Source organism: Balaenoptera musculus, chromosome 2 (assembly GCF_009873245.2).
Source record: "Balaenoptera musculus isolate JJ_BM4_2016_0621 chromosome 2, mBalMus1.pri.v3, whole genome shotgun sequence".
Classification (NCBI taxonomy): Eukaryota; Metazoa; Chordata; class Mammalia; order Artiodactyla; family Balaenopteridae; genus Balaenoptera; species Balaenoptera musculus.
In genome coordinates this window covers 25,668,247-25,685,658 of record NC_045786.1, presented here as the reverse complement: position 1 = coordinate 25,685,658, position 17,412 = coordinate 25,668,247, and the positions used below count along the sequence as shown (strand labels likewise).

The following is a 17,412-nucleotide window of genomic DNA, read 5'->3' as shown; positions in this document are numbered from 1 at the left end:
CATCCAGGCCACATGTGTCCTGGGGGGCACAGAAAGGAGGCTGAGGGGAGTACATGAGAGGCAAGCGGGAGGGGCCCTCCAGAGGAGTGGGTGAGGAGCAGAGGGTTACTGTCACCCCGCGCACTCAGGCACAGGGAGCCTGCTGAGCTCCCAGGCCGATCCCCCGCCCTCCAAAGCCCCCTCCAGGTCGCATGGGTCCTTGGGGGCATAGGAAGGAGGCCGAGGGGAGAAGAAGAGCGGCACGCAGGAGGGGCCCTCCAGGAGGAGCAGAGGGCCAATGCCCCGCCCACTCAGGCACAGGGAGCCTGCTGGGCTCCCAGGTGAGGTCCCCTGCCTTCTGAGACCAGGGGTGGGGGGCACGCCTGGGCCCCTTCTGTTCCTTGAGCCTAAGCCCCACCCCTCACAGCCCCCAGCGCCTTTCCCAGCCCTGTGGGTCCTGAGCATTGGCCCCGCCTACCACCCAAACCTTGCCCTTGTTTAGGCCCCTGCTCTCCACAGCCAAGGCCCTTCCACCTCTGGCTTTTTTTTTTTTTCCCCTCCTCTTTTTTACTATTGTGGTACTGATGTACCTTCTGGTTGTTGATTCATCTATATTTTTATTTTTACATTCTTTCTAATTCATCTGTTAGTTTCCTAGTCTAATTTTACTTTTTACTTTGTTATTCTTTTTTTTTTTGCCACCCCACGCGGCTTGCAGGATCTTGATTCCTTGATTCGTGAGCCAGGGGTCGGGTGGAAGCTCCTGTGGTGGGAGCTCTGAGTCCGAACCACTGGACTAACAGAGACCCTCAGGCCCCAGGGAATATTCATCGGAGTGAGGTCTCACAGAGTTCCTTATCTCAGCACCAAGACCCAGCTCTACCCAATAGCCTACAAACTCCAGTGTTGGAAGCTTCTGGCCAAACAACTAGTAAAACAGGAACATAATCCCACTAACAAAAAATAAAAAAAAAAGGGAGATGGCAAAAAAATATGTCACAGATGAAGAAGCAAGGTAAAAACCTACAAGACCAAATAAATAAAGAGGAAATAAGCAATCTACCTGAAAATAATTCAGAGTAATGATAGTAAAGATGATCCAGAATCTCAGATATAAAATGGAAGCACAGATTGAGAAAATACAAGAAATGTTTAACAAAGATCTAGAAGAACTAAAGAACAAACTAACAGAGATGAACAACACAATAACTGAAATGAAAAATACACTAGAAGGAATCAATAACAGAATAACTGAGGCAGAAGAACGAATAAGTGACCTGGAAGACAATGGTGGAAATAAATGCCGAGGAGCAGAATAAGGAAAAAGGAATGAAAAGAATTGAGGACAACCTCAGAGACCTCTGGGACAACACTAAATGCACCAACATTCGAATTATAGGGGTCCCAGAAAAAGAAGAGAAAAACAAAGGGTCTGAGAATATATTTGAAGAGATTATAGTGGAAAACTTCCCTAACATGGGAAAGGAAATAGTCAGTCAAGTTCAGGAAGCACAAAGTCCCATACAGGATAAACCCTCGGAAAAACACACCAAGACACATATTAATCAAACGAACAAAAATTAAATTCAAAGAAAAAATATTAAAAGCAGCAAGGGAAAAACAAAAAATAACATACAAAGGAATCCCCATAAGGTTATCAGCTGATTTTTCAGCAGAAACTCTGCAGGCCAGAAGGGAGTGGCAGGATATACTTAGAGTGATGAAAGAGAAAAACTTACAACCAAGATTACTCTACTCTACCCAGCAAGGATCTCATTTAGATTTGATGGAGAAGTCAAAAGCTTTTCAGACTAGCAAAAGCTAAGAGAATTCAGCACCACCAAACCAGCTTTACAACAAATGCTAAAGGAACTTCTCTAAGCGGGAAACACAAGAGAAGAAAAGACCCACAAAAACAAACCCAAAACAATTAAGAAAATGGTAATAGGAACATACATATCGATAATAACCTTGAATGTAAATGGATTAAATGCCCCAACCAAAAGACACAGACTGGCTCAATGGATACAAAAACAAGACCCATATATATGCTGTCTATAAGAGACCCACTTCAGACCTAGGGACACATACAGACTGAAAGCGAAGGGATGGAAAAAGATATTCTACGCAAATGGAAATCAAAAGAAAACTGTAGTAGCAATACTCGGTATCAGATAAAATAGACTTTAAAATAAAGACTGTTACAAGAGATAAGGAGGGACACTACATAATGATCAAAGGATCAATCCAAGAAGAAGATATAACAATTATAAATATTTATGCACCCAACATAGGAGCACCTCAATACATAAGGCAAATACTAACAACCATGAAAGGAGAAATCGACAGTAACACAACAACAGTAGGGGACTTTAACAACCCACTTACAAATGGACAGATCATCCAAAATGAAAATAAATAAGGAAACACAAGCTTTAAATGACACAACAGACCAGATAGACTTAATTGATATTTATAGAACATTCCATCCAAAAGTGGCAGAATACACTTTCTTCTCAAGTGCACATAGAACATTCTCCAAGATAGATCACATCTTGGGTCACAAATCAAGCCACAGAAAATTTAAGAAAACTGAAATCGTATCAAGCATCTTTTCTGACCACAATGCTACTGGAAATCAATTACAGGAAAAAAACTGTAAAAAACACAAATACATGGAGGCTAAACAGTGCACTACTACATAACCAAGAGATCACTGAAGAAATCAAAGAAGAAATAAAAAGACACACAGAAACAAATGACAACGAAAACACGATCACCCAAAACCTATGGGACACAGCAAAAGGAGTTCTAAGAGGGAAGTTTATAGCAATTCAATCTCACCTCAAGAAACAAGAAAAATCTCAAATAAACAATCTAACCCTACACTTAAAACAACTAGGGAAAGAAGAACAAAGAAAACCCAAAGTCAGTAGAAGGAAAGAAATCATAACGATCGGAGCAGAAATAAATGAAATAGAAACGAAAAAACAATAGCAAATATCAATAAAACTAAAAGCTGGTTCTTTGAGAGGATAAACAAAATTGATAAACCCTTAGCCAGACTCATCAAGAAAAAAAGGGAGAAGACGCAAATCAATAAAATTAGAAATGAAAAAGGAGAAATCACACAACTGACACGGCAGAAATATACAGGATTATAAAAGACTACTACAAACAACTATATGTCAATAAAATGGACAACCACGAAGAAATGGACAAATTCTTGGAGAGGTACAGTTTTCCAAGACTGAACCAGGAAGAATAAGAAAATATAAACAGACCTATCACAAGTAATGAAATTGAAACCGTAATTAAAAATCTTCCAACAAACAAAAGTCCAGGACCAGATGGATTCACAGGTGGATACTATCAATCATTTAGAGAAGAGCTAACACCAATCCTTCTCAAACTCTTCCAAAAAACTGCAGATGGAGAAACACTCCCAAATTCATTCTACGAAGCCACCATCACCCTGATACCAAAACCAGAAAAAGATATCACAAAAGAAAACTACAGGCCAATATCACTGATGAACATAGATGCAAAAATCCTCAACAAAATACTAGCAAACAGAATCCAACAGCACATTAAAAGGATCATACACCATGATCAAGTGGGATTTATCCCAGGGATGCAAGGATTCTTCAATATACACAAATCAATCAAGGTGATACATGACATTAACAAATTAAGGAATAAAAACCATATGATCATCTCAAAAGATGCAGAAAAAGCCTTTGACAAAATTCAACACCCATTTATGATCAAAACTCTCCAGAAAATGGGCATAGAGGGAACCTACTTCAACATAATAAAGGCCATATATGACAAACCCTCAGCAAGCATCATACTCAATGGTGAAAAACTGAAAGCATTTCCACTAGGATCAGGAACACGACAAGGATGTCCACTCTTGCCACTCTTATTCAACATAGTTTTGGAAGTCCAAGCCACAGCAATCAGAGAAGAAAAAGAAACAAAAGGAATACAAATAGGAAAAGAAGAAGTAAAACTATCACTATTTGCCAATGACATGATACTATACATAGAAAATCCTAAAGATGCCACCAGAAAACTATTAGAACTAATCAATGAATTTGGTAAGGCTGCAGGATACAAAATTAACGCACAGCAATCTCTGGCATTCCTATACACCAACAACGAAAAATCAGAAAGAGAAATTAAGGAAACATTCCCATTTACCACTGCAACAAAAAGAATAAAATACCTAGGAATAAACCTGCCTAAGGAGGCGAAAGACTTGTACTCAGAAAACTATAAAACACTGATGAAAGAAATCAAAGATGACACAAACAGATGGAGAAACATACCATGTTCTTGGATTGGAACAATCAATACTGTGAAAATGATTATACTACCCAAAGCAATCTACAGTTTCAATGCAATCCCTATCAAACTACCAATGGCATTCTTCACAGAATTAGAACAAAAAATGTTACAATTCATATGGAAACACAAAAGACCCTGAATAGCCAAAGCAATCTTGAGAAAGAAAATGGAGTTGGAGGAATCAGGGTCCACGACCTCAAACTATACCACAAAGCTACAATAATCTAGACAGTATGGTACTGGCACAAAAACAGAAATATAGATCAATGGTACAGGATAGAATGCCCAGAGATAAACCCACGCACATATCGGCACCTAATTTACGACAAGGGAGGCAAGAACATACAATGGAGAAAAGACAGCCTCTTCAATAAGTGGTGCTGGGAAAACTGGACAGCTACATGTAGAAGAATGAAATTAGAACGCTACCTGACACCATACAGAAAAATAAACTCCAAATGGATTAAAGACTTAAATGTAAGACCAGACACTATAGAACTTTTAGAGGAAAACAGAGGAAAAACACTCTGACATAAACCACAGCAACATCTATTTTTTGACCCACCTCCTAGAGTAACAGAAATAAAAACAAAAATAAACAAATGGGGGGCTTCCCTGGTGGTGCACTGGTTGAGAATCCGCCTGCCAATGCAGAGGACACGGGTTCGAGCCCTGGTGTGGGAAGATCCCACATGCCGCGGAGCAACTAGGCCTGTGAGCCACAACTACTGAGCCTGCGCGTCTGGAGCCTGTGCTCCACAACAAGAGAGGCCACGATAGTGAGAGGCCCACACACTGCGATGAAGAGTGGCCCCCGCTCGCCACAACTAGAGAAAGCCCTCGCACAGAAACGAAGACCCAACACAGCCAAAAATAAATAAACAAACAAATGTGGTGTTTAAAAAAAAAGAAAATAAATAAACAAACAAATGGGACTTAATTAAACTTAAAAGCTTTTGAACAGCAAAGGAAACCATAAACAAGACAAAAAGACAACTCTCAGAATAGGAGAAAATATTTGCAAATGAAACAACCAACAAAGGATTAATCTTCAAAGTATACAAACAGCTCATGGAGCTCAATATCGAAAAAACAAACAATCCAGTTAAAAAATGGGCAAAAGACCTAAATAGACATTTCACCAAGGAAGACATACAGATGGCCAAGAGGCACATGAAAAGATGCTCAACATCACTAATTATTAGAGAAATGCAAATCAAAACTAAAATGAGGTATCACCTCACACCAGACATAATGGCCATTATCAAAAAAGCTAGAAACAATAAATGCTGGAAAGGGTGTGGTGAAAAGGGAACCCTCCTACACTGTTGGTGGGAATGTAAATGATACAACCTCTATGGGAAACAGTATGGAGGTTCCTTAAAAAACTAAAAATAGAACTACCATATGACCCAGCAATCCCACTAATGGGCATATACCGTGAGAAAACCATAATTCAGAAAGAGACATGCACCACAATGTTCACTGCAGCACTATTTACAATAGCCAGGACATGGAACCAACTTAAATGTCCACCAACAAATGAATGGATAAAGAAGATGTGGCACATATATACAATGGAATATTACTCAGCCACAAAAAGAAACGAAATTGGGCTTCCCTGGTGGCGCAGTGGTTGAGAATCTGCCTGCTAATGCAGGGGACACGGGTTCGAGCCCTGGTCTGGGAGGATCGCACATGCCGCGGAGCAACTAGGCCCGTGAGCCACAACTACTGAGCCTGTGCATCTGGAGCCTGTGTTCCGCAACAAGAGAGGCCGCGATAGTGAGAGGCCCGCGCACCGCGATGAAGAGTGGCCCCCACTTGCCACAACTAGAGAAAGCCCTCGCACAGAAACGAAGACCCAACACAGCCAAAAATAAATTAATTAATTAATTTTTAAAAAAATAACGAAATTGAGTTATTTGTAGTGAGGTGGATGGACCCAGAGTCTGTCATACAGAGTGAAGTAAGTCAGAAAGAGAAAAACAAATACTGTATGCTAACGCATATATATGGAATCAAAAAAAAAAAAAGGTACTGATGAACCTAGTTGCAGGGCAGGAATAAAGAGGTAGACATAGAGAATGGACTTGATGACATGGGGTCGGAGGGTGAAGCTGGGGCTAAGTGAGAGTAGCATCGACATATATACACTACCGAATGTAAAACAGTTAGCTGGTGGGAAGCAACAGCATAACACAGGGAGATCGGCTCGGTGCTTTGCTATGACCTAGAGGGGTGGGATAGGGAGGATGGGAGGGAGACTCAAGAGGGAGGGGATACCGGGACATGTGTATGCATATGGCTGATTCGCTTTGTTGTTCAAAAGAAACTAACACAGTATTGTGAAGCAATTATACTCCAATAAAGATCTATTAAAAAAAAAAGGTTATACGTTCGTGAAAGTCAAAGTGAATAAACAGAAAACCTCACAAAAAAAATGAAAACTATATTTAAAAAATGGAAATTCTAGATCAATTGAAAAAATATTTTTTAAAAAATTAAAACTCACTGAATGTGATTAACAGCTTATTGGAAGTAACAGAAAAAGGAACTAGTGAACTTAAATGAACACGCATTACCCAATATGAAACATAAACAGATAAACAAAATGAACAAAAAAATGAGCAGAGCCTCAGTGACCTATGGCAGCGGTCCCCAACCTTTTTGGCACCAGGTACCGGTTTCATGGAAGACAGTGTTTCCACAGACCAGGGGCAGGGGGGGCGGGGGCAGAGTTTGTTCAGGTGGTAATGCGAGTGATGGGGGGGATGGTTCAGGCGGTAACGCAAGCAATGGGGAGCAGCAGATGAAGCTTCGCTCGCTCACCCGCCACTCACCTCCTGCTGTGCGGCCTGGTTCCTAACAGGCTGAGGACCTTTACCAGGGGTTGGAGACCCCTATACTATGGAATAATACCAAGTATCTAACATACAAGCAATCGGTGTCCCAGAGGACAAGACAGAAAATGGGACATAATATCTGAAGAGGATAATGATTTTAAAATTCCCAGCTTGAGCTAAAAAATTGACTTACACATCCAAGCAGTTCAGCAAATCCCAAGCAAAACCACACCTAGGCAAATCCTAGTTATACTCCCAAAAACACAAAGAAAATCTTGAAAGCAACCAGAAGAACAAAAAACAAACAAAAAACAAAAACACAGAAACAACTATTTATTACAGTTGACAGCTAACTTCTCATAAGCAAAGCAGGCCACAAGTGAAGGTAACAACAGCTATAAAGTGCTGAATAAAAAAAATCTTAAACCAACGAAAGTCCTTCAAAAATGAGGGTGACGTAACACTTTCAGATAAACAAAAGCTGAGAGATCATCAACAGTAACTACAAGAATGCCAATGGAAAGCTGAAGAGAAATGACAACAGATGGAAACAAGGATTTATAAGAAAAAATGAATAGCATCAAAAATGGTAAAAATGTGGACAAATCATTACATTTTTCCTTCCCTTCATTTCTTTAAACTGACTGTTTAATGCAGAAATTCTAATGTTGTACTGTGGGGTTTAATAAAGTATGTAGACATTAAAATATAGGCAACAACAGCACAAAGGAGAATAGTAAATGGGATGAAATTGTTGCAAAGTTCTTACAGTTTATGTAAAGAAGGACAGTATTAACTCCAAATAACTGTGATAAATGAAGGATGATATTATAATTTATGGAGTGAGCACTAAAAAATTAGAAATGAAAAGGCACAGCTAAAAATTAAGCAGTTAAGATGAAAATATTTGATTAATTCCAAAAAAGTAAAGAGGAACCTGGGGGGGGGGGAGGGACAGCAAAACAACAGATCTAATCCCAACCATATCAATAATTATATTAAAAATAAATGACTAAAAAATTTCATTAAAAGGCCAAGGTTGTCACATTGGATAAAAAAGCAATATTCAACTATATGCTGTCTGTGAGAGACTCACTTTAAATATAAAGACACAGAGGGTTTAAAAGCAAAAGGAAAAAAAAAAAATTGTTCAAACAGTAAACAAGTTGGTATGGTTATATTAGTATGAGACAAGGAAGACTTGATGTAATCAGAAATTAGTATCACCTAGTAAAAGAGCTTTAAATGTCTGAAGTAGAAACTGACAGAACTAAAGTAGGAAACAGATAAATCCACAATTGTGGTAGAAGACCCTCTCTCAGCAACAAAACTAGAAAAAGAATCAGTAAGAATATACATTTGAACAACTCTATGAGCTACCTTTCTAGAACATGCATGCAGAATTCTTTCAAGGGCATATTCACTAAAACAGATCATATATTTTGCCATAAATTATGCCTTAATTAATTTCAAAGACTGAAAATTTACAAGTTTGTTCTCTGACCATAATGGAATTAAATTAGATGTCAGTACGATATTTAGGGAAATCCTCAAATGTTTAGGAATTAAATACTATACTTTCAAATAACCCAAGGGTCAAAGAAAAAAAAAAATCATAGGAAAGATAGGGTACCATATTTGATGGTACATATTTAGAGGGAAATTTAGACCTTCAAATGTTTATGTTAGAGAAGAAAAGTATAAAATCAATTCTGTTTCAACCTTAAAAACTAAAAGAAAATAAAAACCCAAATAAGTAAAAGGAAAAAATTAAGAACAGAAATCAGTAAAATAAAAAATAACTACAAAGGAAATTAACAAAGCTAAAAATTTAGCACTTTGAAAAGATTAATAAAATTGATGAAATCCCATCAAGAAAAGAGAAATTATAAATTATCCATCACAAGAATGAAGATGGGAACCTCACTAAAGATCCTATAGACATCAAAAACATAATAAAGAAATATTTTGAACAACTTTTTGTCAAAAAGTTCAAGAACTTGTTTGAAATAGTCAAATTCCTTGAAAAACACAACTGAAAATAAGAAATAGTATATTTGAACAGCCTTATTTCTATTAAAAGAAAATGAATTAACACTCAAAAGCCTTCCCATAAGAAAAGTTCCACAGGCCCTGATGGCTTCATTGGTCAATTCTATCAAACCTTTAAGCACAATACCATTTTTCACAACCTCTTTCAGAAGACAGAGTAGGAGGAAACTCTTCCAACTCATGTTATGAGTCTATTAAACCCCGATACAAAAAAACAGACAAGAATATTACAGGAATTATAAACCACTACCTTTCATGAACATAGGCACAAGAACTCATGTGTGAATGTACACATACAAACAGGCACACACAAACGCATACATACTCACACATATATGCAAATTAAATCCAACAATAAATTAAAAGGAAAATACATCATGAATAAGTAGTGTTTGCTCTAAGAATGCAAGGTTAATTTAATATCCAAAAATCAATCTATAAAATTCACAATAGCATAAAGAAAGTCTGCACTCAATGTCAACACCCATTCATAATAAAAATTCTCAGCAAGCTATGAATAAAACGGAATTTAATCTGACAAAACTGCCTATTAAAAAAAACCTACAGAAAACATATTTAATAATAAAATACTGAAAACATTCCCCTTAAGGCTGGAAACAAAGCAAGAATGTCCATCTTCACCACTTCTATTCCTCATTCTTCTGGAAGTACTAGCCAGTTCATAAAGTCAAGAGGGTAAAAACACAAAGGTTGTATAGGAAGAAGCTAATCTCTCTATTCACTGATGATGTAACTGTGTACAAGGAAAATTCTAAGAAATCTGTAAAATAGACTAAGTGCAAGGTCACAGGAAGTATAAAAATCAACTGTACTTCTGTATATAAGCAGCAAACAACTTTAAATAAAATTGAAACTTTCATTAACAGCAGTATCAAAATAACATATAATACTTATGAATAAGTTTGAACCAAGAAAGTGCTGGATCTCTATAATGAAAGCTACAAAATACTGCTGAACCAAAGAAAACCTAAATACATGGTGAGAGAGCGTTCACGGACTGGAAAACTCAATGTTATTAAGATAATTCTCTCCCAAATTGATCTATAGGTTTAACTCAATCCCAACTAAAATCACACCAAATAATTTTTTCAAGAAGTTGATACCTTGTTCTAAAATCTATGTAGAAATGCAAAGGACCTGGAATAGACAAACCAATTTTGAAAAAGAACAAAGTTGAAAGATTTATATATTACCTGATTTCAAGACTTACTATAAAAAACTGTAATAATCAGGATGGTGTAGTAATGGAATAGGAAAAATAAATAGATCATTGGAACAAAATAGACATGTGTATATGGCCAACTGATTTTTCACAAAGGCACCAAGACAACTTTACAACAAATGGTGCTAGAACAACTAAATATCAGTACAGAAAAAAGTGAACCTCAAGCCTCACCTCACACACCAACATGATTTCAGGATGAATCACAGATTTAAACACAAAGCTAAAACTATAAAGCTTCTAGAAAAAGACATAGGAGAGTATCTTTGTGCTCCTGAGGTAGGCAAAGCTTCTTAGGAACCAAAAAACACTAAACATTAAAAAAAAACCACTTTGGTAAATTAGCAAAATTTAAAACTTCTGCTTATCAGAAGACAAGCCACAGACTAAGAGAAACATTTATAATACGTATACTGACAGAAGACTTGCAGTCAGGATACATCAAGATTGCCTACAAATCAAAAACAAAAAGACAGCCCAATCTCTAAAAATGTGCAGAAGAAATGAACACTCACACCACAAAATTATACAAAACAAGCTCATGAAAAGGTGATCAACGTTAGTCCTCAGGAAATGTAAATTAAAACCATAATGAGATAGCATTTCACACCTACTTGGGTCGTTAAAATTAAGACTGACAATACTAAACGTTGGCAGGTATGTGGAGCAACCAGAACTCTCACATGCTGCTAAGTGAATGTAAAATGGTACAACCACTCCGGAAAGTTGCTGGGCAGTCTTATCAAGTTAAACATATACTTGCCATATCAGCCAGCAATTCCACTCCTGGATATGTACCCGAAAGAATGACAACTGATGTCCATACACAATTTTACACAAAAGTTCATAGTAGCTTCATTCATAATACCCCAAAACGTTTTGAAAACTACCCAGATGTCCATCAACAGGACAATGTGGTATATTCACATAATTCACATAATGAAACATTACTCAGTATTTTTTAAATGAATTAACAGCACATGCATCAACATGGCTGAATCTCAAAAATATTGTTAAGCAAAAGCCAGATAAAAATGAGTACATAGGGACTTCCCTGGTGGCGCAGTAGTTAAGAATCCGCCTGCCAATGCAGGGGACACGGGTTCAATCCCTGGTCCGGGAAGATCCCACATGCCGCAGAGCAACTAAGCCTGTGCGCCACAGCTACTGAGCCTGCGTTCTAGAGCCCGCGAACCACAACTACTGAGCCCACGTGCCACAACTACTGAAGCCCACACGCCTAGAGCCCATGCTCCGCAACAAGAGAAGCCACCACAATGAGAAGCCCGCGTACCACAACAAAGAGTAGCTCCTGCTCACTGCAACTAGAGAAAGCCCGTGCGCAGCAACAAAGACCCAACGCAGCCATAAATAAATAAAAAAATAAATAATTTTTTTTAAAAAGTGAGTACATATATAAATAATAAAACTTCAAAAACAGGCAAAAGTGTTCTATGGTGATAGGAATCACAAATGTAGTTGTTACAGTGCAGGGGTGGTGGTGATTATGAGGGGATACAAGGGAACTTCTGGAGTAAGGAAAATGTTCTACATCTAGATTGGAGTTTTGGTTACACAGGTCTATATATACGTCCAACTCATTTTTTTTTTAACCACAAATCTGTGGTTTCACTGTATATAAATTTTACTTCAATAAAAACAAAAAGCACCTCACCACTCACAGACAAATCTTGTCTCATTATTCACAACCACAACCATATCATAAACTACCGTTCAAGACGAGGTTCAGGATCAGTGAGGTTTTATTTAGCACAAAGATTAAACATGGGCTCTCACCGTGCAAATCCTTGTGGCAGTTCTCCAAGGCCGTAGAGTGGATAAAGGTATGGGCTTTTGCCATATCTTGCCAAAGATTCACTGTAAAGTTTAATCCTATTAATGGTTTCACAACATGGTTGATCTAAATAGCTAGACAAAAGGAAATGACCATTAGAAAAGGGCTTTGGTTTGCATTCTTATATTCAATTTAAAATCTTTTTCTGAATGGATTTTAATTCAACATCTCCATATTTTACTTAAAAGGTTCTAACTCTAATTTGCAGTTAGAACTTCTTCTTTGGTAGTATAATAGAGCTATATATTTGTTTTGTTAGAATTTCCACTCTGCAGAATTGGGAAATTCAGTGAAGAATTCCAAGAAAAATATAAATCTAAAAACCAAAAAACTTACTCATCAGTTCTGTAAAGTGCCAGGGCATGACCAGTAAAATCTATAACATCTTGGCCCAGGTCAAATTTCTTATACACCTCTCGCATTGCCGTCTTCTTAGGATCAATGCCCTCAAAAGTTCTAGGATCATTCTCATCAAAGTTGGCAACATACACCAGGAATTTTCTGAATCGACGTTTTTCAAACAGCCCCATTAGGCCTAAAAAAGAATTTTTCAAAAAGCACACACTCACAATAGGACACTGAGGAAAAGAAAATGTGAAAATAAAGTTTAAATATTTTATGTTATCTGAGGCTCTTCTAAGGCAATGTGCAATTTAAAATATGGGAGTTTGGCCATTGCTTTAAAATAAACTGACAGTTTCATAACACTTTAAAATAAACTGTCATAATTACAATAGATCAGCTATTAAGCCTTCAATTTTACACTACAATTACAAGTAATTATAACCAGTAATTAATTAAATGCAACATGTATAATTATACCTCTTATTAGGTACAAGATAAATAAGACTTTGAAAAACTATTATTCATGAAGGCATCTATCTGTTTTTTTGACAACTCTGATCTATACTCCAGCAACTGCCTAAAATTCTCAATGCACTTCATTTTTTTTTTCTGTATGCTAAGATACACTCTGGCATTTAATGGAAAAGCAGCTTAGATACCAAGAACAATTTGACCTCAAAGAAATTTAGATGCTGGTTATGCTGCCAGTCACTTTCATGAAGTCCTAGATAAGCAGTTCACTGCTTTTTACACTAAAAAGTAGACCAGGAGAAAGCTATGAACTACCACCTAAGAAACCCTCAGTTCTTCCTACGACTCAGGATCCCTGCTACTGTAGATAGCTGGTAGAAAGACAAAGTCAAAGGAAAAGAAAATTTTCTGGTTCCATCTCCTTCTTCCCCTTTCTTAAACCATACGGCTACTTTAAAAACAACTATAGCTTTAAAAATAAACGCTTAACCATTTCTTTTATATCTGTTGACAGTTGAATATTTTGATATTTTAAACATTATTTCCCCCAAGACTATAGCTGAAATCAACAAAACTGAAAATTAAAATGATCATGAGGCTATTCATGACAGCTGACTACATTTAACTTTTTAAATTAATATTTACAACCTAGCTTTAAAACAATGGACAGACTGCACACACAGTAAAAGCATAAGGCTAAAAAGAAATATTCTATTACCACACAGCCCCCTACTTAAGACACAAGTGTAGTTTCAGGGGAAGGTGTAAAACAGCCAAAGGAAACACGAGTCACCACTGCAATGCACTTACAACTTGGGGGTCACTCTGGTGGACACTGCCTGTTGGAACCTAAAGCTCTTATCAACAGTTTATTGTTGAGTTATCGCATAACTTCTCTTAAAATAAAAATGAAAATCTACTGTGTATTCTTAAATTCCCCACTCTTTCCCTCTTTTCATCTCCCTCCCTCCTCCAAGCCTTGAGCCTGACAGGGACACTCTCCCAGCACAGTGGACTCCTGTCTCCCAGCACAGAGGAGATGCTCTAAGCTGCTCCTCCATCCCTTTATGTCGGAACCAGATACCAGTGCAATTACCAACATGTGAGAGACCGGGTGCTCATTCTGAAAAAGTCCTAATTTAACGAATTCAAATATTATTTCCTACCATGTAATTCTTAACAGCTACTTCTATATGACGATGCCTTCCCTGGTCACCCTATTTAAAACAGTAGCCCCACCCTCACTCCCTCCTTTCATCTCCATATCCCTCTGATACGCTTTTATATCAGATTATATCACCATCTGAAATGCTTCTCCTTATTTATCTATAGTCAGTCTCCCACTAATGGAAGCTCCAATAGGGATAGCATTTTTGTTTACTTTTTTCCTTCTGTTGCACCCTCCCTACCCCCAAACCTAGAAGGGTACCTGGCATATAGCAAGTGTTCAATAAATATTCAATCCATATAATTAACATCTGATGGGACTGAATATAAAAGAAGTTGACTTGTTCATATACTGGACATACAATATATAAAGAAAATACTCAAATTATATGATAAAAGGACTAGAAAAAATCTTTTTCACAGTCAGTCCACTGAGTTGTACCTTCACTCATTTCAAGTGGTTTTACTTTTCCTTCATTCACTTGCATACTGAGGTTTATTTACCAAAAAAGACACTTATGTCAAGACTTTTAAAACAGAATAAAGCTACAATATCCAGAGCAGTTTCAATAAGAGAACAGAAAAAAGCGTTCCAATTAACTAACAAGTATAAGATTTGACAAGTGAATAAAAAAATAAAAAATAGAAAAATCAGAGTAGAATTAACGTCACAAGAAAAGCACTAAAACATGGCACATGACATGTCATTCCGACAGTGGACCTAAACAGCCCCACCCCAGTTCACAGCTGGGCTTTGCAGCAGGCACACCAACTCCTGACGGCCACAAGCCCTGAGATGTCAAAGGTGCTCCTGACAAACAGATGCCTCACAGCGGTAAGAGTGAGAACAAACAAGCAAGCTAAAGATTCAACAGAGGATACAAGATTTTGCTGGGCACGTTTCAAAGCTATTCATGAAAATGTCTCAAACTTTTCTGAACATAGTATCTGTGTTCAACATTTCTCTAGAAGCCAAATATATTTCTCATTTATTTGACTAAAATAACATTTGACCAATGAACGAATATTTATTGGAACCTTGAGGTTTTAGCTGGCATCATGACCTACCACAAGAACCAACAGTATATACAGCTCCTAAGAAAGCTAATGTAAACTTAGGCTACATTAATAGAAATATATTGTCCTAGTAAAAGTCCCAAGGACACTGAGTGGGCAGACAACACTTGGAGTATCAGGTCTGGTCTGGCTCTAATTCTATTTTATATATAAGATAATCTTGGCAAATCAGAGAATTTCCAAAGAAAAGTGGCCAAGAGACCTAGGCGGCATATTATATGAGAAACCACCACAGGAACTGGAAATATGTAGCACGGAGAAAAAAGGAATTCCAGTGTACGTGACAGTTGTTAAAATATCTGAGAAGCTACATTTATATACTAGATAGTTCAGCGGTTAAGAGTGTGGGGTTCTTGAGTCTGACAAATCTGGCTTCAAACTAGTTTTACTAGTCATGAACTATGCTACTTTGGGCTCTTTCACACCTGTATACCTCGGTGTTCCCATCTGTCAATATAGATAATAGCACCACGTCTCAGAGTGTTGTAGTGAAGGACTATATAAAATAAACTTAGACTATACACATAAAATAATTAGTACATAAATGCCTGCACATAATGTTCAAAAATGTTAGCTATTATTAAAAGCATAAAATAATTTGTTTTTATTTATCTTTCTCTTGAACTTCCCACCCTCTACACTTTTCCTACCCCATTCATTCATTCTGCCTAGAAATGTCTTCCCTGCCACTCCAACTTCAAAATCCTATCCATTAATATAAAAACAGTTGCTGATAAGGTAGTGATTGGTAAAACTTCATGAAACTGTACACTAAAATAGGTAAATCCTAGTGTATGTAAATTAAACCTCAATAAATCTAACCTTAAAAATACATACATTAATATATTTGCTTATTTTTGCAAAAAGAAGCATAAGGAGGGTAAATCAGAAATCAGTAAAAATGACCACCTATCAGAGTGGAAAGAATGGAGTGGCAAAGATAAGACTCTAAATATATCTTTCAATATAATTTTGACTTTCAAGTCATATAAATGTTTTACATATTTGAAAATATTAAATCAAAAACAGAAACATAAAACTGTTAAGGTAAGTCCTTCAATTTTTATTAAATGAAGGAAGTGGTTGAAGCTATTAATGTAGATAAGAGCTCAAAGAGAGGATAAAAATTTTAAACTAAAAAACCCAAACTTTGTTTAAAAGAGTTCTACTCAAACTGTTGAACTCGTATTTCTATGAAAACACTTTATTTAAATTAGATGCAGTGTCACTGAAAAGACTTTAAATGATTTCTAACCCATGATCACACCAAGAACTCCCCTCCATTCAATCAGAAGCCATTCCTTCCCTTACCCAACTGTCACTCCCAACCTGGCCGCAATTCTTAGTGCTATTTTTTACTTTCTAGCTTTAGTGTCTTTCAATGTTTTATGCCCAATATTTTCTCCCCTAATAGCAAGAAGTAAATAAATGGAGTTAGAAAAACTGCCAAAATAACTTAAACTAGGTTTTTAGGTGAGAAATTTTTTTTTTTTTTTTTGGTCTGCGTTGGGTCTTCATTGCTGCGCACGGGCTTTCTCTAGTTTCAGAGAGTGGGGGCTAATCTTTGTTGCAGTGAGCGGGCTTCTCCTTGCGGTGGCTTCTCTTGTTGTGGAGCATGGGCTCTAGGCATGCGGGCTTCAGTAGTTGTGGCTCACGGGCTCTAGAGCTCAGGCTCAGTAGCTGTGGTGCATGGGCTTAGTTGCTCCGCAGCATGTGGGATCTTCCAGGACCAGGGCTCGAACCCGTGTCCCCTGCATTGGCAGGCGGATTCTTAACCGCTGCACCACCAGGGACGACCCCTAGGTGAGAAATCTTTTCCAATCTTAATGCCAAAATAATTACTGGAGAATTTACTGGCACTCTTCCTATTCTCCCAATGCAAACCCTTCCCTCCTCTGACCTCCTACAGCACCTACAAAACTCATCTACCCTTTAGTTATACAAATTTATCCTTCCTTAAACTGCTCTGCATGGCAACAAAAACACCTTAAAGGATGGAAGGTCTTTTCTTGGGGTGTTTGCTA

The 17,412-nt window shown here is 37.4% G+C and overlaps 1 protein-coding gene across 1 annotated transcript in view; it reads right to left on the bottom strand.

Moving 5' to 3' along the window:
• GDI2 (GDP dissociation inhibitor 2) overlaps window positions 1-17,412 on the bottom strand; it is a 44,647-nt gene that overhangs the window by 6,161 nt on the left and 21,074 nt on the right. The window contains exons 5-6 of the mRNA XM_036842225.1: window positions 12,665-12,863; window positions 12,271-12,402 (exon numbers count right to left, since the gene is read on the bottom strand). Coding sequence (XP_036698120.1) covers window positions 12,271-12,402; window positions 12,665-12,863 — 331 coding nt within the window. The remainder of the gene's footprint in view (window positions 1-12,270; window positions 12,403-12,664; window positions 12,864-17,412) is intronic.